General features: G+C 41.7%; 1 protein-coding gene across 1 annotated transcript in view; it reads left to right on the top strand.

The window, feature by feature from the left end:
- The window catches only part of unc5da (unc-5 netrin receptor Da), a 282848-nt gene extending 259684 nt beyond the window's left edge, over positions 1–23164 (top strand). Inside the window, exons 13-20 of the mRNA XM_036588857.1 lie at positions 6982–7150; positions 8227–8454; positions 12123–12272; positions 13794–13958; positions 14961–15139; positions 22099–22704; positions 22801–22897; positions 22958–23164. Of these exons, the coding sequence (XP_036444750.1) occupies positions 6982–7150; positions 8227–8454; positions 12123–12272; positions 13794–13958; positions 14961–15139; positions 22099–22704; positions 22801–22897; positions 22958–23164 (1801 nt within the window). The remainder of the gene's footprint in view (positions 1–6981; positions 7151–8226; positions 8455–12122; positions 12273–13793; positions 13959–14960; positions 15140–22098; positions 22705–22800; positions 22898–22957) is intronic.
- The last annotated feature ends 4340 nt before the right edge of the window (positions 23165–27504 follow it).

Raw genomic sequence — 27504 nt, 5'->3', positions numbered from 1 at the left:
GTGCGCACGTGCGTGTCTGTGTTTGTCAGAGAATGAGAATTTGTCACAGTTGCAATTAGCCGTTCACACTGCTGTAATTAACCAGCGTCCCTTTATCTGACACGCACAAGGACAATCCATCAACACGCGCTCGCTCACGTACTGTAAATATTGATGTGGAAACGAGCCGCCTTTCACACTCCCTAATTAATCTGAGTAAATTATTGAAGTGTTTTTCATGAGACCATCAGCGCCTCTGTTCCAGCTCTCATCAAACACCAACAATAAACTCCCTTTCATACAGAGAGAGAGAGAGAGAGAGAGAGAGAGAGAGAGGGGTGAAAACACTGGAGGCCCAAATAAGAACAAACATGTAATCATTGCAATTCGGAACAAACAGAATCTGAGCAACACTTTCTCTCCTCATGTAATAAATATAAACATCTCAGGGAAAATTATTTCAACTCAATTAAAACTTGTATCACATCATTTGAAGAGAAAATTTTATTCAAACTAAAAATTTGTTATGCGTGTGTTTAGGAGAGACACCAGAATGATTTACTGAGGAAAATGATGGAGTTTTAGTCCATTCCTCCATTCAAAACAGCTTCAGCTCTGTTATGTTGGTGGGTTTCCTCAATGAACTGCTGCTTCAGGTCCTTCCACAACATTACTATAGGATTAAGGTCAGGACTTTGAGTTGACCCTTCCAAAACATTAACTTTATTCTTCTTTAACCATCTTTGGTAGAACGACTTGTGTGCTTAGGGTCGTTGTCCTGCTGCATGACCCACGTTCTCTTAAGTTTCAGGTCATGGACAGATGTCCGGACATTTTCCTTTAGAATTTGCTGGTATAATTCAGAGTTCATTGTTCCATCAATGACGACAGGCTGTCCTGGCCCAGATGCAGCAAAACAGGTCAAAACCAGGATACTACCACCACCATGTTTCACAGATGGGATAAGGTTTTTATGCTGGAGCGCAGTGTTTTCCTTTCTCCAGACATAACGCTTCTCATTTCAACCAATAAGATCTATTTTGATCTCATCCATCCACAAACATTGTTCCAATGGCCTTCTGGCTTGTCCATGTGATCTTCAGCAAACCGCAGACGAGCAGCAACGTTCTTTTTGGAGAGCAGCAGCTTTTTCCTTACAACCCTGCCAGGCACACTATTGTTGTTCAGTGTTCTCCTGAAGGACTCATGAACATTAGCCACTGTGAGGCCTTTAGGTACTTAGAAGTTACCCTGGGTTCCTTTGTGACCTGGTGGACTTTTACATGTCTTGCTTTTGTTGGTTGACCACTCCTGGGCAGCGTAACAAAGGGTCTTGAATTTCCTTTTTGTTTGTACACAGTCTGTCTGACTGTGATTGGTGGAGTCCAAACTCTTTAGAGATGGTTTTGAAACTGTGACTGAAACTGTGATAGATTCCTGTTCTTTAAATAAAACATGGTGGTCACTCACACCTGATTGCCGTCCCATTGATTGAAAACACCTAAGTCTAATTTCACCTTTAAACTGTCTGCTAATCCTAAGGGTTCACATACTTTTGCCACTTACAAATGTGTGAAATTGGATCATTTCTGCAATAAATAAATGACCAAGTCTCATTTGTTTAATTTGGTTCTCTTTATCTACTTTTAGGTCAGATTTATGCAGAAATGTAGAAAATTGTAAAGGATTCGCAAACTTTTCAAATTTTGTCTCTTTCTCCCTCAAATAATCTCTCCCGCTCCCTCACTCTAGTTGCTAGCGCTAGCTCATCAGCCCTGATTGTCTTTGTTCCAGAGACAAAAGAGAGCCGGAGCGCGCTGCCAGCAGATGGCGGCTCGGTGCGATGAACCAGTAATTACTGACAATAAATGAATAAACAAACAAACAAACAGAGAAACGAGCAGAAGGAGCGTGTGTGGAAGGAGCGGCCTGCTGGGCAGGTAGCCACGGTGGAAAGGGTTTAATTGGATGACTGCCTTGCGTTGGTACAGTACAACAGCAGCCCACTCTGGTTCTGAAGTAATGACCCCCCACTGTACTGCGCTGTGCAGACAGTTTACTGCTTTGAAAAAACAAGTTTATTAGTGCTTATTTTGACTGGAAGGCAGTGTAAAAAAAACACCACCATAACACAGTCCACAACTTTGAAATGGAACCACTAATGCGCACCACCTGGGAGGACCGGTTTGAGAACCACTGCTTTAAAGAACCATAAACAAGAGGTTTTCCATCCTGGAGAAGAAGCATTAGATTTGAAGAACACAATTTCATTATGTGAACAAACCATATATACACTGTATGGACAAAAGTATTGGGACACTTACTCATTACACCCACAGCAGCTTTTAAGACATCCCATTCTAAATCCATAGGCATTAATATGGAGTTGGTCCCCTTTGCAGCTCTAACAGCTTCCACTCTTCTGGGAAGCTTTCTACAAGATTTCGTTGTGCGTCTGTTGAAATTTCTGCCCATTCATCCAGAAGAGCATCTGTGAGGTCAGACACTGATGTTGGACGAGAGGGTCTGGCTCACAATCTCCGTTCTAGTTCATCCCAAAGGTGTTTGATGGGGTTGAGGTCAGGACTGTGAGGGTCAGTCAAGCTCTTCCACACCAAACTCACCCAGTCAGGCCTTTATGGAGCTGCTTTGTGCACTGGGGCTCAGTCATGCTGGAACAGGAAAGGTTCTTCCCCAAACTGTTCCCACAAAGTTGGAAGCGTACACGTGCCAAAAATGTCTTGGTGCTGAAGCATTAAGATTCCCCTTCACTGGAACTAAGGGTTCTAGACCAACCCCTGAAAAACAGCCCCGTATCATCATCCCTCCTCCACCAAACTCTACAGCTGGCACAGTGCAGTCAGGCAGGTAACGTTCTCCTGGCATTCGCCAAACCCAGACTCGTCCATCAGGCTGACAGATAGAGAAGCTGATTCGTCACTCCACAGAATATGTTTCCACTGCTCCAGAGTCCAGTGGTGGTGTGCTTTACATACAGGTGCTTGGATTTTATAATAATAGCACTTACAGTTGTCTCAGGCAGATCTAGCAGAACACAAAGTTCACAAACTAACCTGTGGCAGAGGTGGCATCCTATGACAGTACAACTCATTCTACTGTGAGTGTTTGTCTATCGAGACTGCAAAGCTATGGGCTTAATTTTATCCACCTGTTAACAATGAGTGTGGCTGAAACAGCTGAACTCAATAATTAGTAGGTATGTCCCAATACTTTTGTCCATATAGTGCATATCATGTCCATCATATATATATATATATATATATATATATATATATATATATATATATATATATATATATATATATATACATATATATATGCGTAAAAGAATGTATTTAAAAAATTGTGGCGGTTATAATTTAACATATTTAACACCATTTAATGTGTTAAAGCTTACTTTGACAGCACTGTATTTTTCATACAAGAAACTACTTTAAAAATTACAGCAATTTCATTCAGTAAAATAACAGCTGTGAATGTCAGAAAAACTTAATTGTTAAGGTGTTTTAACCAGGAAATTTCATATGTCATAAACAGTACCTATTAATATCATATATAGTAGTGGGTGAGTAGTGGGGGGCTGATGAATAGTGGCAACAGATGGGCTACAGAAAAGTGCACCTGTGCAGCAGGTGTTTCTGATAAAATAGCCATTAACTGAAGGTAGGAGTACCTAATTAGCTGCTAACTCAGTGCATCTGTTTCATAGTCGTTGTAGGTAAAGTGTAAATCTAGAAACAGTAACATTCTGTATGTAATCTTAATGTAATAAGACTTTATTGTAATTACTTTATAAGTAATTTTGCTACGTATAATATCTCCTGGCATCCGAAAACCCAGACGTCCTTCATAGTGAAGCATGATTCATCCCTCTAGAGAACATTTCCAGTGGCACCATGGTTTACACCCCTCCAGCAGACTCTTGGCATTGCACATGGTGATCTTAGGCTTGTGAAACCCATTTCATGAAGCTCCTGACACACAGTTCTTGTGCTGATGTTGCTTTCGGAGGCAGTTTGGAACTCTAAGCCTAGTAGGTAACACAACAGACAAGAGGGAATGTTAACATACGATATGTTTGAATGTTTAGCATCTTCTTTTTGAGTGTGCATGGTCTACCACTTCACAGCTAAGCTCTTGTTCCTTGACCTTCTGTTTAACAATAATAGCACTTACAGTTGTCTAGGGCAGACCTAGCAGGGCAGAAATTTCATGAACTGACTTAAGGTCTTCAGTACAACCTATTCTACTGCCAGTGTTGTTTTGCATGTTGCCAACGTTGCGGGACATTATGTATTGTTATTTAGCGAGTTAGTTAGTTGGTTAATATCCTTTTTGCATAAAAGTCTTTTTTTTCTGCTGGAATGCTGGAGGCACGTTGAGTTTCTCAATATGTGTTTGTTTATGTAAGTTATGAACTGAAGGACGCCAATTTCGCATTCAGCCCTCTTATCCTTGAACGATGCGAGAGCTAATCATGTTTCTGTGCTAGCTGAAGCTGTAGGCTCATCTAGCCGCTGTCGCAGGGCCGTGCCAGTGAATGAACTTAAGCACTTTGTCCTGTCCGTCCTTTGGGAGCCACAGCAAGTCATTATTTTGTAGCTCTACAAACTCTTCAATGGAGTGGAAGAGATGTGCGTGCATGCGTGTGCGCCCGCCCTCGGGGTCACTGTACCGCTGGCGGGTCCGGCCGTGTCCGCTCTCTCTCCCCCCGGCCCTAGATTTCTGAGTCTGGCTGGAGTGCTCCGAGACATATCGATCCGCGCAAATGCATCCAAAGTGTTTCCATCTGTCGGAGGAGTCCTCAGAAAGAGCTTCAAAGAACGCCATCGACCGCGAGTCCTTACATCTCCCACACGCACACTCACCTGTTCAATCATACAGCACCTGCAGTCACTGTTTTGATCTCAGGCTGTGTGTCTGCGTTAGCAGTGAAGCTAAAGAGTTATCTGGAGCGATAGCAATGTCAGGCTTAGCCGCCGGCAGGCTAGCTGGTTGATACTGGCAGAGCTCAGTCCCTAGAATATAAAAGAAGCTTCTTGAAAAGAGTTTTTGAAAACCTGGTTTCGCATAAAACATCATTAAAATATGACGCCTCGCTCTGAGATCGGAGATTATGCTAATGTTTCACTGTAGATTGACAATTAGTTACAATTAATTAGTGCTAATTAGTTGTTGTGACCATTTCAGCATAACTATTTAGCATCTTACTATTGTTATTATTTATTTCAAATTATGTTTATGTTGTAAAGTTGTCATAGCGTAATCTAACATGAGCATTGCAGCAAATTTGTGGTTGTTGTTGTTTGCAGCATGATTTAGTGACGACTGCACAGTCAAGCTCAGTAGCAGAGCACTTTACACTGGAAATGTTTTGTCATGACTCAAGCACTGCAGTTTTCCAGTGCAAATAATTTACATATGAGTTGTGCGCTACAGTTTGAATGGTTGGGTGGGATTATTGTCAGCATCCTGTAAAACTGAGATTATTGCTAATGTTATGTAAAATTTGGATAATTTCCAATGTTATTTAAAAATGGGATTATTGCCAGTGTTCTGTGAAATTAGGATCTTTCACAGTATTCTGCAAAACTGGGATTATTTCAAGTGCCCTAATAATAATGGAATTATTGTACTGTAAAACTGGGTTTATTTGGCATTGTTCTGTACAGAAAGGAAACCTGAGATTATTGCCAGTGTTCCTGGAAAGATGAGATTTTTGACAGTGCTCTGTAAAACTGTGATTATACCAGTGTTTTGTAAGACAGGGAATTTGCTAGTGATCTGTAAAACTATAATCATTGTCAGTGATCTCTAAAACTGTGATTATTGCCAGTGATCTGTAAAACTATCATTATTACTAGTGATCTGTTGAATTGGGATTACTGCAAATGTTCTGTAAAACTGGGTATTTTCCAGTGTTCCAGAAAACCGGGAATTTTGATGTTTTTTATATAAAACTGGGATTATTGCCAGTGTTATTTAAATTTGGGATTGTTGCCAGTATTCAGTAAAACAGGGAATTTGCCAGTATTCCAGAAAACTGGGAATTTTTTTGTTTTGTTTTTATAAAACTGGGATTGTTGCCAGCATTCTCTAAAGTGGGATTATTGCCAGTGTTCTGTAAAACTGGGATTATTGCCAGCATTCTCTAAAGTGGGATTATTGCCAGTGTTCTGTAAAACTGGGATTATTGCCAGCATTCTCTAAAGTGGGATTATTGCCAGTGTTCTGTAAAACTGGGATTATTGCCAGCATTCTCTAAAGTGGGATTATTGCCAGTGTTCTGTAAAACTGGGATTATTGCCAGCATTCTCTAAAGTGGGATTATTGCCAGTGTTCTGTAAAACTGGGATTACTGCCAGCATTCTCTAAAGTGGGATTATTGCCAGTGTTCTGTAAAACTGGGATTACTGCCAGTGTTCTGTAAAGTGGGATTATTGACTGATCTGATCCATAAAGATTTTATTTTCTCCAGTGTTCTATAAAAAACTCCTTGTAATTTCACTTACAGTCCACTTACGGTCAATTTCTAACCGCAGCTCGAACAGACAAGATACAGGAAGTGCCGTATACTGAGATACAGTCTTGGTTTGATTTTGAGGCAGTTCTAGGCTTCATGTCTTTGTAAGTTTAAAGCTCTATTGACTGTAGCTCTTTCTCATTTAAGCACTAGCTAAACCTTTGGATTAGACTTTGTTTCAGTGTTATTTTACAATAAACATGATTGTTTAGCCCGTTTTATTTCTTTAACATGCTTTATCTGTTTTGTTGAAAAGCTGAAAATTGAATTAATATCATAGGCCAAGGTTTGAGCAGTTACCAAATGGTTTACTGCTTAAATTGCATTATTAATTAATGAACATTTGCATTATGTTAAGGGCACTTAGCGAAATGAGTTCCAGCGTTTACTCCTCACACATTTATTGAGAATAGTGTCAATTGCTATAACAAAATCTCTCTCTCTCTCTCTTTCTCCAGTGTCCTATCAGAAGAGTCTCAGGAGGTTCTGTTAGGGCCGGAGGTCTCGTATGGCCCACCAGGGCTGGACCTCTCGTGTCCCGTCGCCTTGACAATCGCGCACTGTGCAGATGTAAACTCAGACGACTGGAGCATAAAACTGAGGAGAGAAACGCGGGACAGCTGGGAGGTGAGACGGCACACGCATCTAATTCACCGTTCTTCTTCTTTATCATCATCCTCTACTTTCTCATCATCTTCTTTTTCTTCTTCTTTATATTCTTTGTATCTTTTTCTGAATGGTCATAAAATGATGGTTTCATCAGTGGGTATCTATCTAATTACTCACTGGCCAGTGAGTAATTGTCACTACTCACTGGCCACTTTATTATAAACACCCACCTTATAGGTCCACTATATATATATATACACAGTTCATCAGCACCTCTACCGCATACGTCATCTTACCGCAGGACCGCTGTTGTCCAGATGTTATTTGGTTGGTGGACCATTCTCAGCACAGCAGTATTGCTGGGGTTTTTACCAGTGTCACTGCTAGGCTGAGAGTGGAACACCATCCAAAAATATCCAGACAGGAGGAGCTCTGTGGTCAGAAATTAACCGCTGATGAAGGGCTAAAGGGTGGCTAACGCTAACTGTGTATCAACAGATGGGCTACAGTCTCTAAGCTTGTCGCCCCTGCAGGTGGTCCGAAATGCACACAGGTACCAAGAAAAGGGAGATCGGTACTCCTCCACTCGCCTCCCTATGCTGGCTACCTGTTAGGTGTAATAAAGGAAAATATAGTAAACACCAATGAGCCAAATTGTTATGACCACCTGCCTAATATGCTCTTGGTCATCGATGTGCCACCAAACCAGCTCGGACCTGCCGAGGCATGAACTCAAGGCATTTTTAAACACTTTAGTGTTGCTGCTGGACTGAGAGCCAAAAACATCCAGCAAACAGCGTCCTAGGGAGAGCGTCCTGTGACCACTGATGTAGGATTAGAGGATGACCAACACAAACTGTGCAGCAACTGGTGGACAAGGTGGACCTACAGGGTAGATTAATACACTGGATAGTGGGTGGACATTGCTGTGTCTGATCCACTCAGACCAGCACAATACACAAACACACCCCCACCACATCAGTGTTATTGCAGTGCTGAGAATGACCCACCACCCAAATAATACCTGCTCTGTGGGGGTCCTGTGGGGGTCCTGACCACTTTTAACAGGGAATATATGTATGTTTGTGTCCCAGGATGTGATGTCTGTGGACGGTGAGTGTGCCTCCTGTTACTGCCTGTTGGAGCCTCAGTGCTGCCACCTCCTGGTGGACCGTCCAGGCCGCTACGCTCTGGTGGGGGAGCCGTTGAGTGAGGCCGCAGTGAAAAGGCTCCGCCTCGCTGTGTTCGGCAACCTGGAGGCCGACACCCTCACCTACAGCCTCCGCGTTTACTGTGTGGACGACACACCGCACGCCTTCCAGGTCAGACATGGGATCAGTGTTGCTCCCCATTTAACCCAGGACAGTCCACTTTAGCCCCTGTCCAAACTGACCAACCCAAAAGTTGATTACTTTGGTATTTATCACATTACAGTGTATTATTGCAGTTTACTAGTCACTTGTAATTGTCACTGCAGAATGTCAGTAGTAGTTACTGAATAATTCATAGAGTAAACTGAACAATGCAGTTTGCAGAGTAGATATGGATTCATTTATAGTAGCTACTGAATAATTCATAGCAGTTACTGAATAATTTGTAGTGGTTACAGAATAATTCATAGTGGTTACTCAATAATCTATAGTAGTCATTGAATAATTCATAGTAGATAGAAAATAATTCATGTTAGTTATTGAATAATTCATTGTAGCTAGTGGATAATTGATAGTAGATGCTGAATAATTTTTGTTGAATAGTTTGCATTTTCTCATTTATATTATAGTTTCTATTATATATTTTAATTCATGGATGCATGATGGTAGAATGCTGGTGGTGTTTGTGCTGATATACATCTGAATATCGTAGCATAGCAATGGAAACTGAGACTGCAGTTGTGGATAATTAGGCTGAGGCTTAACTTGTTCACTAAGAAATGAAGGGGACCTACTATGGAAAACTGGTATCGCCCTGACACACAGACAGTTAGAAGCGTTAAAGCCGCATACATCGGCACAGCGCTAAGGACTGTGTGTGTGTGTGTCCAGCTGAAAGAGAGGCAGTAATGGAGTGAATGGGCTTAGATTGCTTTTTTGCCTCAGCAAAACCGCCGGCTGTCACTCTGTTTATTCAACCCTTCATCTTCCTCTTTTTCTTCATCGCCCTCCTTTTCTTCTCTGGACCCTTTTGTTGTCTCTGTGGGTGTTTTTGTGTCTCGCACGAAAGCAAACGAATTCCCCTCTCGCCTCTGGGTCGATACAGAGAGAGAGAACTGAGGGCCTAGACATGGAGAGTGAAAGAAAATAAAAAAAGTGATAATGAAGAAGAAGAGAGAGAGAGAGAGAGAGAGAGGGAGAAATATTGAATGCGGAGAAGGAGAAAAGAGGTTGAAAAGAGAGAGTAATAGCAAAGAAATGGAAGAAAGAGGAAAGAGAGAGCGGTGACAGAGAGAGAGGGGGAATTGGGCGAAGAGAAAAAAGATAAAAAAGACAGAGTAATAGCAAAGAAATGTAAGGATAAGGAGAAGAAAGGAAAAAGAGTGGGTGAGCATGCAGAGAGAGGCAGAGTGAGAGAGTGAGATTGAAATAGTAAATGAAGAAAATGGAAAAGAGATAAAAAAGGAGGAAGAAAAAAGAAAGAGAGAGGGGGAGAGCACGAGGAAAGATAGTGAGTGAGAGAGAGAATTGAGGGGCAAGAGAGAGAGAGAAAGCGAATAGGGAGAAGGGATAAGATCAAAGAAAGAGAGTGATATGAAGGAGGGAATGTGAAGATGAGGAAATTGAAAGAGAGAGAGAGAGAGAGAGAGAATTTAGGTTCAAGACAGAAAAAATGGATGGTAAGAAGGGAAAAGTAATAAAAAAGAGTGAGTGACGAAGAGTGAGAAGAGAAAAGACACTAAATAAAGAGGGGGATGAGCACAAAGAGAGAGAAAGAAGAAACCTAGAGAGAGAGAGGGAGGGTGAGACATAGAGAGAAAGTGAATAGGGAGAAGAGAAAAAGAGATAAGAGAGAAAGAGAGAGAGGAAAAAAGGAGTGAGAGATATATACTGTATGGTATGAAAGTCCGGAGAGGCCATGAGGTAGTTTTTTTTTTTTCTGCAGTTACCTTGTGATAACAAGTTTACTATCTTGTGATCTCAAGATAACATATTTGTTACCTTGAGGTAACGAGTTATTTATCTTGTTATCTCAGGATAACAAAATTGTTTTCTTGAAAAAAGTAGTTAGTTCTCTTATGTCAGGATAACAGAAGTTGTATCGTGACATAATGAGTTAATTATCTTGTTTTCTCAAGATAACAAAATTGTTACTTTGAGATAACGAAATAATTATCTTGTTATCTCAGGATAACTAAATAATTTTATTGGAAAAATGAATGTTATCTTGTTATGTCAAGAAAACAAAAATTGTTCTCTTGAAATAACGGATTAGTTTGATCTTGTTATGTTGAGATAACAAAAGTTGTTATCTTGAGGTAACAAGTTAATTATCTTGTTTGCTCAAGATAACAAAATTTTTACCTGGAGAGTATGAGTTAATTTTCATGTTATCTCAGGATAACAAAATTGTTTTCTCGAAAAAACAAAAATTGTTATCTTGAAATAACGGGTTAGTTTGATCTTGTTATGTTGAGATAACAAAAGTTGTTATCTTGAGATAACGAGTTAATTATCTTGTGATCTCAAGACAACATAGTTGTTCTCTTGAGGTAAGGAGTTAATTATCTTGTTTTCTCAAGATAACGAAATTGTTACATTGAAATAACGAGTTAAGCATCTTGTTATCTCAGGATAATAAAATTGATTTCTTGAAAAAACGAGTTAGTTATCTTGTTATGTTGAGATAACAACTCTGTTATCTTGAGATAACGAGTTAACTATCTTGCTATTTCAAGACAACCATCCGGCCTGTCTGGACTTCCATAGTATGAGGAGAAGGAAAAGAGAAGAACAGCAGCTGCTCAGTGCCCAGAGAGCAAAGACCTGAGAAAAAAGACCTGAGAAGTAGCCGAGAGAGAGAGAGGGAGAGAGAGAGGGAGAGAGAGAGGGAGAGAGATTCTCCATAGTGATGCTGTATGTGAATGTATATTCAAACTGCCTTTATTAGAAACACCCACCTTGTACTTCTCCTTACTGGCCACTTTATTAGAAACAACTACCAACCTACGCAACCGTCTAAGCGTTGGCCCTCATCAGGATATCGCGAGTTCGATCCCTGGTGATGCTACAGCCGTCCGTAGCCGGGAGTCCAAGAGAGCACAATTGGCCTCGCTCTCTCTGGGTGGGTGGGATGGCCCCCCTTCTCCCCCCATCACTCAACGCGATGCTAGTCAGCGCAGGCGTCTGTTAGCTGACGTAACAGATCTGGCGGTTGGCGCTTTCCTCCGAGCGCGTTCAGCTGACCAATGACGTTGCGTGAGCGGCAGTTTGAAAAGATGTGGTGGAGCTTCACAGGAAGCCTGTGTTAGCCTTCACCCTCCTACCATTGGTAGTATTGTGTGATTGGGGGAGTCCTAACTAGTGGGTGGAACTAGAGACGATTAAATTGGGGAGAAAATTGGGTTAAAAATTAACCGCTTTGTACTTCTGCTCACTGGCCACTTTATTAGAAACATCCACCTTGCCTTTCCACTCACTGGCCACTTTATTATAAACACCCACCTTATACCACATACATCATCTTACCACAGGACCGCTGTTGTCCAGATGTTATTTGGTTGGTGGACCATTCTCAGCACAGCAGTATTGCTGGGGTTTTTACCAGTGTCACTGCTAGGCTGAAAGTGGAACACCATCCAAAAATATCCAGACAGGAGGAGCTCTGTGGTCAGAAACTAACCACTGATGAAGGGCTAAAGGGTGGCTAACGCTAACTGTGTATCAACAGATGGGCTACAGTCTCTAACTGTACATCAGCAAAATGGAGGTTTCTAATAAAGTGGCCAGGGAGTACATATAGGCACCGCTTTTACATTCTCTGTCTCTCGGCTGTGCAGGAGGTGGTGTGGTTGGAGCGTGGTCAGGGTGGGCGCCTCCTGGAGGAGCCCAAGACCCTGCTGTTCAGGGGAAACTCCTTCAGCCTGCAGATTTCCATCCAGGACGTCCCACAGTTCCTCTGGAGCATCAAACCCTTCACCACCTGCCAGGTACCGCCCTCATGCATATTCACACCGCCCCGGGATGAATATTCACACGCTGCATTAATATGCAGATTAGGCCTAATGTTAATGAGCCACAGCACGTTGGCTTTTTGACTGGAGGCTTGAATATTACTGATAAGCTGTGTTAGAGGGAGGATAAACGTGCCTATGTGTTGTCGTCTTAGATTGGATGTTTTTCCATCAAAATGACACACATGCAAATCGTATTTACACATTTTCACCCTTATTCCAAATGTAGTTAATTAGCAGAGATTTGTTTGGTGTCTGAAATTTGCTGCTTTAGTTTTGCATTGGAGCCATGAGGCTAATATAGCTAATAAGTAATGTAAAATGTAAACCTGACCAATTAGCATGCAGATTGCAAAGAAGAATCCATACATAAACAGGATCCAGAAACGCTGCCACCTTCTCTGGGCCCGAGCTCATTTAAGATGGACTGAGGTGAAGTGGAAAAGTGTTCTGTGGTCTGACAAATCAACATTTGAAATTCTTTTTGGAAATCATGAACAGAAAGGAACCATCCGACTTTTTAACAGTGTGCAGTTTAAAAGCTGGTATCCATGATGCTTTGTGGGTACATTAGTGAACATGGCATGGGTGACTTGCACATCTGTGAAGGTACCATCAATGCTGAATGATATAAATAGATTTTGGAGCATCATATGCCGCCATCCAGACGACGTCTTTTTCAGGGAAGGCCTTGATTATTTCAGGGCAATGCCAAACCACATTCTACATGTATTACAACAGCATTGCTCCACATTAAACAAGTCCGGGTGCTAAACTGACCTGCCTGCTGTCCAGATCTGTCACCTCTGAAAACATTTGGCGCATTATTAAAATAAAAATACAACAAAGGAGCCCCTGAACTGTTGAGCAACTGAAATCCTATTTCAATCAAGAATAGGAAAACATTTCACTTTTTAAACTACAGCAGTGTCTCCTCAGTTCCCAAACGCTTACAGAGTGCTGTTAAAGAAGAGGTGATGAAACACAGTGGTAAACAGGCCCCCGTCCCAACTTTTTTGGATTGTTGCTGGCATCAAATTCAAAATGGGTGTATATTTAAAAAAGAAAAATACAATTTCTCAGTTTCAATATTTGATATGTTGTATTATAGTAGTATTTTCATTAAATCTAAGGTTTACATGATTTGCATATGACTGCACTGTATTTGTATTTACATTTTACACAGCGTACCAACTTCTTTGGACACGGGGTTGTATAAATATGGCCTTTAAACAGTGCAGACAAAATTCAGGCTTCTACTGCTATTATGTTTATTCGTATAATGTTATTATTCTATTAATTTTTAATCAGTGTGGTGTCAACTTGCATTACTTGTTAGCTATGTTAGCCTTGTAGCCCTACTGCAAACATATCTTGGCTGATTGAATAAAGAAAGGAAAAAATGTATGAATGTATAGATTTTTGAAATTGACTCCAGTGCCTCTGATTCTCTCTCTCTCTCTCTCTCTCTCTCTCACTCACTCACTCTCTCTGCAGGAGTTTGGCTTCTCTCAGGTTTGGGGCAGTAATCAGTCTCCTCTGCAGTGTGCCTTCACCCTGGAGCGCTTTAGCCAGGCAGCCAATCAGCTCTCCTGCAAAATTAGTGTCCGGCAGGTCAAAGGTCAGGAGCTGATCTTGCAGGTCTACACCACTGTGGCTGAGGTGCGTATACACACACACACACACACACACACACACACACACTTATATATGCTTATAAACAAACATAAAACATGTATGTGTATAAAATATGTACATGTACTATATGGCCAAAAGTATGTGGACGCTCCTCCCACTATTGAGCTCAGGCATTTCAGCCACAACCATTGCTAACAGGTATATAAAATCAAGCACATAGCCATGCAGTCTCCTCAGTAGAATGGACATTAAACATGGCACTGTCATAGGATGCCACCTGTGTCACAAGTCAGTTCAGTCCTGCTAGATCTGCCCTAGACAACTGTAAGTGCTATTGCTGAAAGTGCTAACGATAAGTGCCAACATTTTGTGGAAAGCTTCCCAGAAGAGTGGAAGCTGTTATAGATGCAAAGGGGGGCAACTTCATAGTAATGCCTGTTGTTTTGAAATGAAACGTCCAACAAGCTCATATAGGTGTAATAGTAAGGTGTCCACATACTTTTGGCCATATAGTGTATATACTAAAAAAAAAAACCTGGAAACCTGGAAGGTTGATTGCTGTTTTTCAGTTCACATGTTTTGCCAATTATTGATATAATAGATTCAATTCAAGTAGAACCAATGTACACATTTACAATCCTATTCAAAAGTTTTGGCACCCCTAGTCAAATTACGTCTTGTTGAATTTCTGAGTGATTTCCTCTATAAAATTTTTACACATTTAAATGAACAGTTACTGTTTCGGGGCCAAATTTAACATATCTGGGAAAAATACAACATAAAATGTGGTCTGTGCAAAAGTTTTTAATGCTTTATTTTTCCGACGTAAATAGAAATTGTGCACTAAAATTTTCAGAAAATTGCCATGTAGTTAAGTTCATTGCCTGTAGAGGACGTTTTAACTCATTTTCACTTAAAATCAACAAAACATTGTAATTCAGATTTTTGTGTGTGGCTGTAATTTAATGGTTCTAAATGCCGATTTAAGCGCTGCCCTCACCCACTGGCTGTGGTGGTCTCTTCCAGAGCCAAAAGGACACGGTGCCGTTCTTCACCCAGTCGGACTGTACCATTACCTCTCAGACGGGCGCCAGGGCTTTCAAAATCCCCCTCTCCATCCGCCAGCGCATCTGCGCCACCTTCGACACGGCCAACGCCAAGGGCAAGGACTGGCAGCTCCTAGCTCAGAAACTGCACATAGACAGGTGAGAGGCTTGTTAATGCACACACAGGCGCTCACGAGCATCTGTCTAAGTGCTGACTGGGAGCTCAGGCAGATCCTCATTAAGGCAAGACATGCAGAAGAACACATGTTCCGTATGGTCTCCTCTGCATGTGTGTGCGGGTTGGTGCGTAAGTTAACTACTGAAAGTTCATATAGTGAACAGGAGTGAACTAATCTATGATATAGTGGAGACATTTGACAAGTCTTTATGATAAAAATGGATTTTTGCAAGGTTTGCTATCAGGACATGATTTTCCATGAATTAGGCAAATTTTGTTTTGCCGCTATGCAAACATAACCAGCTCAATGTTACTTAAAGCCAACCACCAGAGCTGAAATTTTAGAATTTTCTTCCAACAGCATTTTCAAACTAACCCAATTCAGCAATTTGGACAAACTGTTCTGTTATCTTATTATTTGAATGCAGGAGGGGTTGCCAGGTCCAGCAAACATCTCTAGCCCAAGGTTTACTTAAAAGAAGCCCACCAGAAAATGAAACATTCTCATTTTCTTCCATGACAGCATTTTCAAAATAGTCCAGTTTGGATATTTGGAAAACCTGTTTTGCTAGTCCACAGATCTTGCTGTTCTTTTTAGCATTCCAGCAGGGCAGGGTTGCCAGGTCCAGCAAACATCTCCAGTCCAAAGTTTGTGTAAAAGCAGTCCACCATCTTTTTCTCCTGCCACAGCATTTTCAAACTAGTCCTAGTCAGCGATTTGGAAAACCTGTTCTGTTAAGTACTTGCAGTACAGTGAACTTAGAAATTGAAGGCAACCAGGTAACTTGCTTTTTTATGTAAAAATGTTGAATTTTTTGTACAGTGCAGGTGAACATGTGTAAATCTCACATACAGGTGGAGTGAAAATATCTATAATAGAGTAATACCACGTTAATTCAAAGGGGACGGAAAGGTGGGATGATTTTTGTCATTTGTTTTGGCCCTGGGCTGGCATTCCCACACTTCAAAAGGAAAAAAAAATCTTTCTTTAGTGTGGCATCAAATCCAATTCAAAACCGCTCTCGCCCGAGAAAACCACACTCGCGCACAAAGACAACTACTCTTGCAAGGAAAACCACCCAAAAATTAGCCGACACTTGTTCTTTCTGCTCGCTATTAAGCTTCTGCTCGCGCAAGAGTTTAATCCATTTTTGACAGCTGTGGGTGGGTCCCGACATATGATTGGTTACTACTGATTTCTGGAACTGTGTTGTGATTGGCTGGCTGTCAATGGCCGCCAGAACAGGACTTTCACTCGAGACGACCTTCATAGTCCGCCAGTACAATGGTGTTAGATAAAATGCTGCCTGTACTGAATTCTATCTTTTCAGTTTTCCTTGCGCGAGTAGTTGTCTTCGTGTGCGAGAGGGGTTTTCCTCGCATGCGAGAGTAGATTTCTTTGCGCAAGAGCGGTTTTGTATTGGGTTTGACGCCATACCTTAAAAGCAAATAAGACAAATGCAATAAATCCCGATTAACAGCACAACATAATGCGATTAATAACACCCGAGTTAAGGCAGCATTGCACAGATTTGTGTTATACATAAACTCTGAATGTTTCCAGAAGGTTTTTCTCCTCATTCTCCTCGTTTAGTTTAAAGCCTAGAACATCCGCCACAACCCTGCTGTGCAGATTTAATGAGGGATGCAAACAGGACAGTCACGCTTGTGGTCATGCCGCCATGCAGACACTGTTCTGTGTTGTGCAGCGTAAGCCCCGTCCTCATTAAACGGAAAGGTGTTGTTTTTTTCCTTCTCCTGCATTCTGGCATATCCATCACGGCCATATCGAGATGCCTGTCAGTTGCTCCCATTTCGCCTACTTCCGCAACGTGGCGGTCCGGCAGCTGTCGCTTTTCTGTTCTCAGAAGCCGTTGTCTGTAGAAAAGTTGCGCGAGTCATTATTTTATATACTGTCTCCCCGACAGCGGCTTGTCTTTTCCGCGGGGGGGTCAGATGAGCCTGTAAAGATCCGGGGCTCAGCACTGTTCACTGTAGGGCTGTTTTGGGATGTTTGTGGGGTCTTATAAACAAAATCTTCTAAAAACTCTCTATATATATGTGTGTGTGTGTATATATATATATATATATATATATATATATATATATATATATATATATATATATATATATATATATATGTAAAGCAAAGGTTGTGGTTTAGTGGTCACTCACTGTCCTGGAAGATATGGCACTCATACACATAACTGGCTGCAGTGGATGATGATGGACCCTCTCCTAATATAATAGCTAATTCATCATCATGTCCCAACGTCTTGAAGCTGTTTGTATGTTTTCCAGATTGATTTAAATATTTATTCCTGATAAATTCTGATTTTTTGTGCAGTTCAGTAGTAAGTGCACCCCTCATCTGTCCTGCAGTGACCACACACACTCAGTTCTGGAAGGTGAGACAGTCAGCCATCATTAATAAACCATCTGTTACTCTTTATGGTGAAAACCTGTCATCAGGATAGTCACCAATCAGTAATGAGAGTCTGATGATGCTGCATTTAATAATAAGCATATCTTGCTGTGATTAGGCTTTTGCTGACCAAACAAGCAAGTAAATGTGTGCTTGGTCGATTGTCCTTCGGTTTAATTTTGTCAGTAGTTGTGTTGATATAATATTTTATTGATGTGAAAATGATGGACAGATTTCATTGTGCACAGTGATGCCACTTATGTCATTTTAATACCTTAGCTCTACTTTATTTAGTTTTTTCCTAACTGTACTCCATCCCAGGGGGATCTCTGGGGCTTACCTGGCCACCCTGTTTCTAGCTACAACCCGTAGAGGAGGTAGTGAGTGAAACCATGGATGATGAGAATGATGTGTAAATGAGCCAGGGTGAAATGTTGATGTTGTAAGGTGGTTCAGGTCTGGTTGTAAAATATTCGCGGCTATAGCCCCGGCAGCCCTGGCCAGGAGACGCCCCTGCTTTCACAGCTGCGACGGAAGAGCGGACAGGACCTCGCAATCAGAGGATTTCTGCATGCACTGTAGCTTTGGGCCACATCAAACAGAGGCTGTCATAGGAGGGCAAGGGGGAGGGTTGCTTCTCCACTTTCTTCCATGAGACACAAGCGCTCTTTGTCCCTGCGGCGAGCGTCAGGGAGCGAGGATTTAGGGGTATTTTCTAGGCGGTCGCAGCCGCAGGCAGTATGTAATGAGAAACGTCTTGTTAAGCGGATTTCTGCAATTAGCTCCCCGCGACGTGAGGGATCGGAGAGGGCAATTACCCGGAGAGCCACGCGGCACAGGCGGCGACCAGTGATCTAGCACTGCCCCCTGCTGGAGGCACTCTGGAAGCTGGAGGTCATTGATTGCAGGGGGTCCCTGTGGAACATGTGTGGAGAGGATGGAGATTGTTTACATCACCTCTCCAGCGGTAGCACATCCTCCCCCTTTACCCTTTTGCCCTGCACCCAGCTTGCCCAGACTGGGCCTGCGATATTGATCTGGATGCTCTTTTTCATTCTCCGCTGGATTGGCTGTGAAAAATCTGTTCTCTTTTAGCGCCCAACTTGTCGAGATACTTTCCGTAGTGCTGTTGTTTCACATTCATTGTTTTTATTCGCTTTACGCAAAGTCTTATAGTTAGCTCCTCAACTCTTAGCCCTGAGAAGCCCCAGTTATTGTTATGTGATTTGATATTTCTGTTGAAAGTGCAGATTATGCAGTTTGACCGAGGGTGCCAAAACTTTTGCATATGGTTTTGTTTTGCAGGAAAAAAAAACATCATTTTTTGACTTTGAAAAAAAAGGAAAACAGTTACTGCAGACTCGAATGTCAGTCAGTCTCAGACTGTCATGTGGATCAACAGACAGTTGATATTGTTTTTGTTATTGTTTATTGTTAATCTTTTTCTCCACAGTGTGAATTTGTGAAGCTTTGGACTCCTGACCCCCTTAAAGCCAAAGAAGAGGCTATTTCTGCTGTTTAATCTACTCTTTTCCTTTAAAAACCAAGGGAACCTCAATCTGTGTTTTCTTTCTAGTTTTAATTGATTCTGATTGTAATCTTTTGTTTATTTGTTTGGTATTTTTTCAGTGTTTTTTTTTTTGGTGTCATGGCTGTAATTGTTTATTAATTTCTCCTTCTTAGGGAAAAACCTCATAGAATAATAAAAAACCAATGACCAATAAATGACCAATATATTTCACCACATTTCTACCCTATGATGTAAACTGGGTGGTCCTAATCTTGAGTAACGCTTCCGTAAGCATTCCCCTGACCAATCACAAGGCTGCGTCTCTTGCCCCGCCTACACAGAACAGTTTCAGAGTCAGAGAAGCTTAGCGAGCTAAAGCTAATCCAGCATAAGCAAAAGCTAGCAAGCTAGACCACCTGTCTGCAGTTGCCCGTCGCCTGTTCATTCATCCAACACCAACATTGCTTGTTGATATGTTCATGCGCTGTTCATCCGTGGCTTTTTTCATCCAGTTACCATCACATAAAAGCCGGCTAATGAATTTAGTTGACTAGTCTGCGCGTGGTTGAGCAGGCTAGGAGTGTTGGACAGAGAGCTGTCAATCATGCTGCTCATTAGCCACGCCCACACAGAGCTCACCTCTAATATAATAATCATAGTGTAAATAAAGTAAAGAATTCACTAAATTTTGGTTAGCAAAGTCAGAGGATCCTTCATTGTAGCAGATAGCATCTCTACCTACTTCTGAAAGCTGGAAAATGGGAAAAACATAAGTAAAATCGATTAACAGCTTCAGTACGTTTGACATGACAGCTGTGACCGGTATGGACACCGACTACTCTGGGAGCAGATTTTAATGAGTTAAAGAGGTCATATACAGACACTCTGGACGGGTCACTGGTTTGATAGGGTTAAAGAGGTTAGATCTGTGTTTATTCTGTTCCTATCACTATTTTCTCATAGTGATCGTCTCATGAGTTCATCCCTGCACTCCCTGTACCCAAACTAGGCTGCTTCACATGAGCATCAAAGCAAGAAACCTTCCCAATTTTATGCATATAAAAATTTCTGCTGTAATTTAAATCTCTGTTTGAGTCTAAGTTTGTCCTTTCTCTATCCTTATCCTAGAATCTGTGCTGCATTTCTCTCACTCTTATGTTTGTCCTGTAACTGTACTGGGTTTATGCAAGGAAGACAACTTTGTATAGTTGTTGTCTTGTGTTTTTTTCACCTCTGTGCTTTTTTGTTCTGATTTTGCGTCGTTTTTCTGGGTCCAACAATCGAAAGTCCATTTAATACATTTATTAGAATGTCATCACCATTCATACTGAGAGGTTCTTTATATTGCACCTCAGAGCTCTGGAGTTGTTTTTTTCCCATAGTTTATTGTAAAACCATATAAGAACCTGTCAGATTTTGTTGTAGCTTCCAATGAATCCAACTCAGATTTCAAAGCAAAGAGCACAAGCAGGTAGAGGAAAAATGATGGTTTTATAAGTATGGCTTCATATTCTAGGTACAAGATAACAGTTCAAACCCAGAGTAAGTGTCTGGCCTAAATTTCTGTAGTTATCAGTAATGTGTATGTGTCCTGTTGCCTATGGGCTAGTCTTATCTGTTTAATGAATTGTATCTACACTAGAAGGTGTGACAGATCAGTGTAAGGCCCAGAGCTTTGTAATCGAACCTGATATTTTTATACGAACCCAAACATTGTTCGACAACATTGTGCCCAATTTTGACCCAACTTGATGCACAGCGCAAAGTTCAGAATCTGGACCCAACTGTTGACCAGCAAAATTCTCTCCAATCCAAAAGTAGCCCAACACAATTCTGTCTCAAACCAAATGTGGCCTGACAAAATTCTAGATGAACTAAACTGTGGCCTGAAAAGGATCTGATCCTGATTATATGCTGACAAAATTCTGTCTCAACTCAATCGTAAACCCAAAAGGTAAATTCTATTAGAACCCAACTGTTGCCTGAAAGGATTTTGTTCGAACCTGACTGTAGTCCAATAAAATTTGGTCTGAACCCGACTGTAGCCTGACAAAATTCTGTCTAAACTCAACTTCAGCTTGACAAAATCATTACTGAACCTAACTGTAGCCCAACAAAACCTGAATCTAAACCCAAGAGTAACTCCAATAAAAAACAACAGTAAACCCGACAAAATGTGGTCTGAACCCAATTGTAGCCCGACACAATTTGGTCTGAACCCGATAGGTCTGCCTGACAAAATTCTGGCAACACCCAACTGTAGCCCGACAGAATTCAGATGGAACCCGATTGTAGACCGAAACCATTCTGGCCAAACCCAACTGTAGCCCAACAAAATTCTGGCAGAACCCAACTGTAGCAAGACAAAATTCAGATGGAACCTGATTGTAGACCAAAAACATTCTGGCCAAACCCAACTGTAGCCCAACAAAATTCTGGTGGAACCTGATTGTAGACCAAAAACATTCTGGCTAAACTCAACAATAGCCCAACAAAATTCTGGCAGAACTGAAATGTAGCTCAACAAAATTCTGATGGAACCTGATTATAGGCCAAAAAATATCTGGCCAAACCCAACTGTAGCCTGACAAAATTCTGGTGGAACCTTATTGTAGTCCACTAACACTATCAGCGTAATTATAAGCTGAAATAGTTATTCTCTTCAAGGTTGCTCACATTACCTTGTGCCACAATGATGCTACTCCTGGGTACACTTTTGCCCTGTGATTACTATTAAAAAAAGACACTTTTACACTTCATTCTAGCTACTCAACAGTAACCAAAATAATTATTCACCCCTGACTTATATAGTTTACAGGTTTTGTGTTTGTGTTGGGTTTCATTTTCTGTTGACTATGGTAGTTTATTGATTCTTTAGTTCTATGCCTGCTCTCTATCTCCATGCAAGAGTTATTAGTAAATTCCGTGCTGTTGTACACTGTTGCTTTTATTGTCTGAAAGGCTGTTATTATCTTTCTCATTGACATTTCTTCATCTCTGCTCAGGAACCTGGGTTATTTTGCACGACAAACAAGTCCATCAGCAGTCATTCTCAGCCTGTGGGAAGCTCAGCACCAGGACAGAGGAGACCTGGACTCTCTGGCGAGTGCTTTAGAGGAGATCGGCCGGGTCCACTCCAAACACCCAGGTGTGGCAGCTACCCTGGACCACCCCAAACACCTGACCATCATGGGAAACCTAAACCATACCAAACACCCAACCATTACAGGTGCACTGGGCCAGTCTAAGCACTTGGCGAACATGTGTAACCTGAACCAGTCCAATCACCCAACTTACCCTCACACCCTCAACCACTCCAAACACCCAGCTAGCATGGGTACACTGGACCATTCCAAACACCTGCCAATTGCTGGAACTTTGGACCAACCCAACCACTCCAACCACCCAAATAATATCAGTACACTGGACCATCCCAAACAGCTGGCCATTACTGGTACTATGGACCAGTCCATACATTCAGCTAATGTGGGTACGCTGGATCATTCCAAACAACTGGCGATTGCTGGTACCCTGGACCAGCCCAAACACCCAGCTAACAATGGCACCCTAGACCACTCCAAAGAGTTGACCATTGTTGGTACCCTTGACCAGTCCAGGCACCCAATTAACACAGGTACATTGGACCATCCCAAACAGCTGACCTTTGCTGATACCCTGAACCAGTCCAGACACCTAGCTAACATGAGTGCAGTGGACTATCCCAAACAGTTGACCTTTGCTGATACCATGGACCAGTCCAAACAGACAGCTAATTTGGGCCCCCTGGACCATCCCAAACAGCAAGCCTTTTCTGATACCGTAGACCAGTCCAAACACCCAGCTAACACGGGCAACCTGGACCAGCCCAAACAGATGACCATCACTGGTACCATGGAGTCCAGAAACTGTGATATTCTAAACCTGGAACAATCCATACACCCGTCCATCATGTCCTCATTGGATCATTCCAATCATTCGGTCACAAGTGGAACCCTAGACATCAGCAGGACTCCTCCGTCGAATGCTACTCTTGCCCACTACAACGATGACCTAGACTCTGATCACACCTAGTAGCCATTGCCCCACAAATGAACATCCAGTAGAAAACCTTCCTGGAAAAACAGGCAAGGTAGGTGACAGTATCAGGGGTTGCCGTGGGTCATCAGCCATCCCACTTTGAGGACAGCTGCTCTTCCCTCTTTTTGACTTCTAAGAAAAAAACAGGGTTTAAGAATGAACAGATAGGCTCGGCGATGCACTGGGTGTGCAGTGTACAAGACACATTCCCGTAGTCTCAGCCCATTTTTCGAAAAAGATTTATAGCTACATCTAGATGATGTCATACAGCGGCCTACCTAAAAAAAATTGAGCCAATGAAATTCATTTGGTGGAATGAGCATAACAAATCAGAGCAGGAGCCTTGAACCTGGATGATCTCACACTCTTTCAGCCCTGCCCTGCACCCTTCATCCACTATGCCCCCTAGTGGCTGTCTGAATGCTTTAGTGTATTGTGAATTCAGTCTTTCTTTTGGAAGTTTTTCCTTGGGCATCTTTTCGGTCATATCCAAGCCCATCAGTGGCAACTCTGTGGCTAGAGACCACTTAAAAAAGTAGTAATAAACAGAGTTCGAACAAGCAGACTATTGCTGGTACCCAGTCCAAGAGGAGAGGCAGTGGACAAACAGGATGTGAGAATAGAAGTTGGCAAACGATCCAGCCTGTCTCCTTGCAACCCCTTGCAAATCAAGAAATGGTTTGAAGAGCCGTGATATGGGACTACTACCTTGAGCATGCAATTTCACCCTTTACGATTCTCCAGTCTCCTGAGGGTGGCTGTGAACAGGTCAGTGCAGACCTCTCCAAAAGTCCTGCTTGGCTGTCCTTCAAAAGTAGGACATCTGGAAGATGATTGGCAGCACAAAAAGGGCAGAGTTTTGGATTATTAGTGTACACACACAGGCTAGTCGAGTCTGTCCCTGTGTCTCCACCGGACCTGTTTTTCGGACACTTTTTGTCATAGATCCAAATCAAACACAGCGAGATAAAGTGAAGTGTTATTATCTGTATGTATATTGGTTTAATTATTATTATTTTTATTATACATATTTGATCTCAGACTGCAGGTTTTGAGGCCAGTGGTATAGAGCATTTAAACATATCACGCTACTTACAGCAACTTAGATGAACTGTGATTGTGTGTACACACACACACACACCCACACATACACAAAACACACACACACACACCCAAAGACACCAGAAACAGAATGACATATCAGTATGTCCTCGTTCAAGCCTGGCGTTAAAATACTTCTTGGGTGATCCGATCAATCTGATCAGTAGTGGACAGCAGCAACTACAGGTATCAGAGATGTTTGAGTCAATTCATGTGTGTGGAGTCTCAAGTCTCTGGGGTGCAAGTCCCAGTCGAGTCTTGAGTCTCTAGAGTCTGACTGTGAATCAGGTCTTGAGTCTTTAGTAGAGAATTTTCATTTCGTCTAGTTGTTTCAGGCATTGCATTGTAAAAACTTAAGCCAGTCAAGGTTAACACGGATTCATAAAACAAGTCTTCTATTGTAGAAAACCTTTAGTCTGAAGAAAAGAACGAAGGACTGCAGGTAGTAAATGTGGTGTTTAAAGGAACTAGGCAAAACAACTTGGAATGGTTGGGTACAGTGTATAATAGTGTATATGCTAGCTAGCGAGTGCAATGACTAATCCAGAAAAGTTCAGTAGTTTCAAGTTGTTTTCAAGTTGTTATTCCTCTTTCCTTTCAACACCATGTTAACTGCAGTTAGCACTTCATTCTGTCCATCAGACTGAAGGTATTCCTGTAACGAAATACTGTTTATTTGAAGCCGTATCAAACCTGACGCCACCGTGAGCTGCTGGAGGTCGGAATCACTGTTTTTTCGTCAGACCGAGTCATAATTCTCAAGTCCGAGTCATGTAACATGCAACGCGAGTCAGTAACTTGCAACTTGAGTCTGAAACTTTGTCAGAAGTCCCCATTTTCGACGGGTGTGAATGGTAACCGTTCTTTGAGACACATTGTCCGATCACTCAAACCCCCTTCGGTGGTGGTCCGGGACACATATGACTACAGAACATCCGGACAAAGGACCGTCCAGTGATCTGCATCATCACAACAGAGATGAAAGATGTTACGTAGCTTCTTGCTGTTTGAGTTGCGTACATGCGATCAAAATGTCTGTAACAGCTTGTACGTTTACACAAACAAGGACATCTTCTGTGTGTGAACGATTGCAGCGAGAGACAGACGTGGTATTTGCGCATGGTACCGTTCCTCCAGGTACAAAATCCAATCACGAATGGTCACTGGAGAAGAATTTGAGACACATGGAAATGCCAGGTGCAGTCATCTCTATGTATTTGTGATCAGATCACTCGAGATGGATGTTAATACCAGGTGTGAAGAGGCTCTTTGATCACTCTTGAGATACAACTAAAAAAAAAAACTGAAAAGAAGTAACTGTGTGGTAGAGAGAGAGAGTATATATGTGTATATATATGCAAGTCTTTTTGTCTGTGTGGAGTGAGACATGAAACAAAATGGCACATGGTTCAAACGTGAGATGATGACTAAAGAAAATGCTGCCATGATTAAGGTGCATAAATTTGATGTTTTGTGCTTATCATAAATTCCGGAATGTGTCCTCCTAGCAACTGGGCTTTCGCGTTTCTGCCACCGAAACATGGGACAATAATCCAGAATATTTTGGGTTGATGTGGGTTAGAGGAAGAATATAAAACATCTAAAGGGGTTGATTTTGAGAATCAGTGTGAATCTAGTATTGATTTGAACAAAAATGAATCTTTGCAGGGTATATACCGATCTGTTAAAGAAATATTTCAACATTTTTCAATGTAACCTCTATCTTCTGCATCTGTATTGTACTGCCGGTTACCACAGGAATCAATTTCAATACCTTCTACTTAGAAAACACCTTAATGACTAAAAACTTTGGATCCATTGGGAAGTTGCTGAATTGTCAGTAAACGTCAAATTAATGAATAGCCTAAACAAAGTAGAATGATCACCAAATCATGTATATAAACAATACAAAATGATACAAGTAAAGCAGTTAAAATGAATTAGTCATTCTAAAGAGTTGCAAAGCAACCGATCAACATGCAAATTCTCAGAGCTTACAGAGACTATGGAGCCTTCAGTCTGACGGCCACAGCTGCCCTGCAGAACACCAAAAATAACCGCTCTGTGGTTTAATTCCTTTGTGTTTGCTGGGAATAAAAGGCTTTTGGTGAAGTTACTCACAGTGAGCCTGATCACCATGACTGCAGTGTTATTTTAGCAGAGAATAATGTATTTGTGAATAGACTGTGTCAAGTACTGAATGTCACCTTGCCTTGATGGAACTATGCGGGCGGGAGAGGGACAAAATGTTTCGGTTGTGGGCGGGATTGGGACAAATTATTCCAATTTTCTCCAGGAGTGAGATGAACCAGGATGATGAGGGTAAATCAATTTGCTACAGCACCATCATTAGGCAGACTAGAGCTGCATCTCTAGTCGGTAAGAATCTAAAAGCTTGCTGACTGTGGGTGAAGCAGCTAAACAATGAGCTTTCCCTGAATTTGCGTTTGAGCGTACCCAAATGGACAGCACATCGTTATAAGTTCATTTTCACAGACCCCCCCAGAATCTTTATTTTGAGACATTCAGGGGGTCCAAGAGGTTAATGCATTTCAGTTGAAAAACCAACAATTGTTTTACTTTTTTTGACCAACCAAGATTGAGGATGCCAGCTAGTTCAAAACTGACATATGTAAATGAGCTCTGTTCTAACTGGCTGTCCTGCATTGCGCCGCATTCAAAAAGCAGTCAAGGCTTAAACACTTCTTACAGCTTGTCTGCTGTTGTAGGCTGAATAGGTGGATATATGTAAATCTGTTGATCTGGACATCACACAAACATCCACTTTTCTATCTCTCCATAGGAGTCACTGGTGTTACTGACCATCATTGGTGTTACACATAAGAAAGGTAACACCAGAGACGTTTTTAATCTATAATGCCTTTTACAGAATGGCTGCTACAGACCATGAAACGACATGTTGTCAATCATGGAATATCCACTGAAATATGTAATTTGATCCATTTATATTCTATTTTTTCACATTTACCTCAGAATAAAGTCGGTCACACCAGTGACTTCAGCTAAAAGCTTCATATGAAATCAGGAGCTAAATGAGAAAATCTCTGATAACTGAAAGACACAGTGGACTCACCATGTGCTTTTCCTCATAGATCCTCAGAAAACAGGGAAAAGGAAGTTGAGTGATGTCATCAGTGTGACTTTTATTTCAAAATAAGAGTTTTTTTGTTATGCGGTAACACCAGTGACACGACCCCTGGGGAACTTTCATT

Source organism: Colossoma macropomum, unplaced genomic scaffold (assembly GCF_904425465.1).
Source record: "Colossoma macropomum unplaced genomic scaffold, Colossoma_macropomum, whole genome shotgun sequence".
Lineage (NCBI taxonomy): Eukaryota > Metazoa > Chordata > Actinopteri > Characiformes > Serrasalmidae > Colossoma > Colossoma macropomum.
The sequence above is the reverse complement of the archived record's forward strand: the minus strand, read 5'-3'. Positions and strand labels throughout refer to the sequence as shown.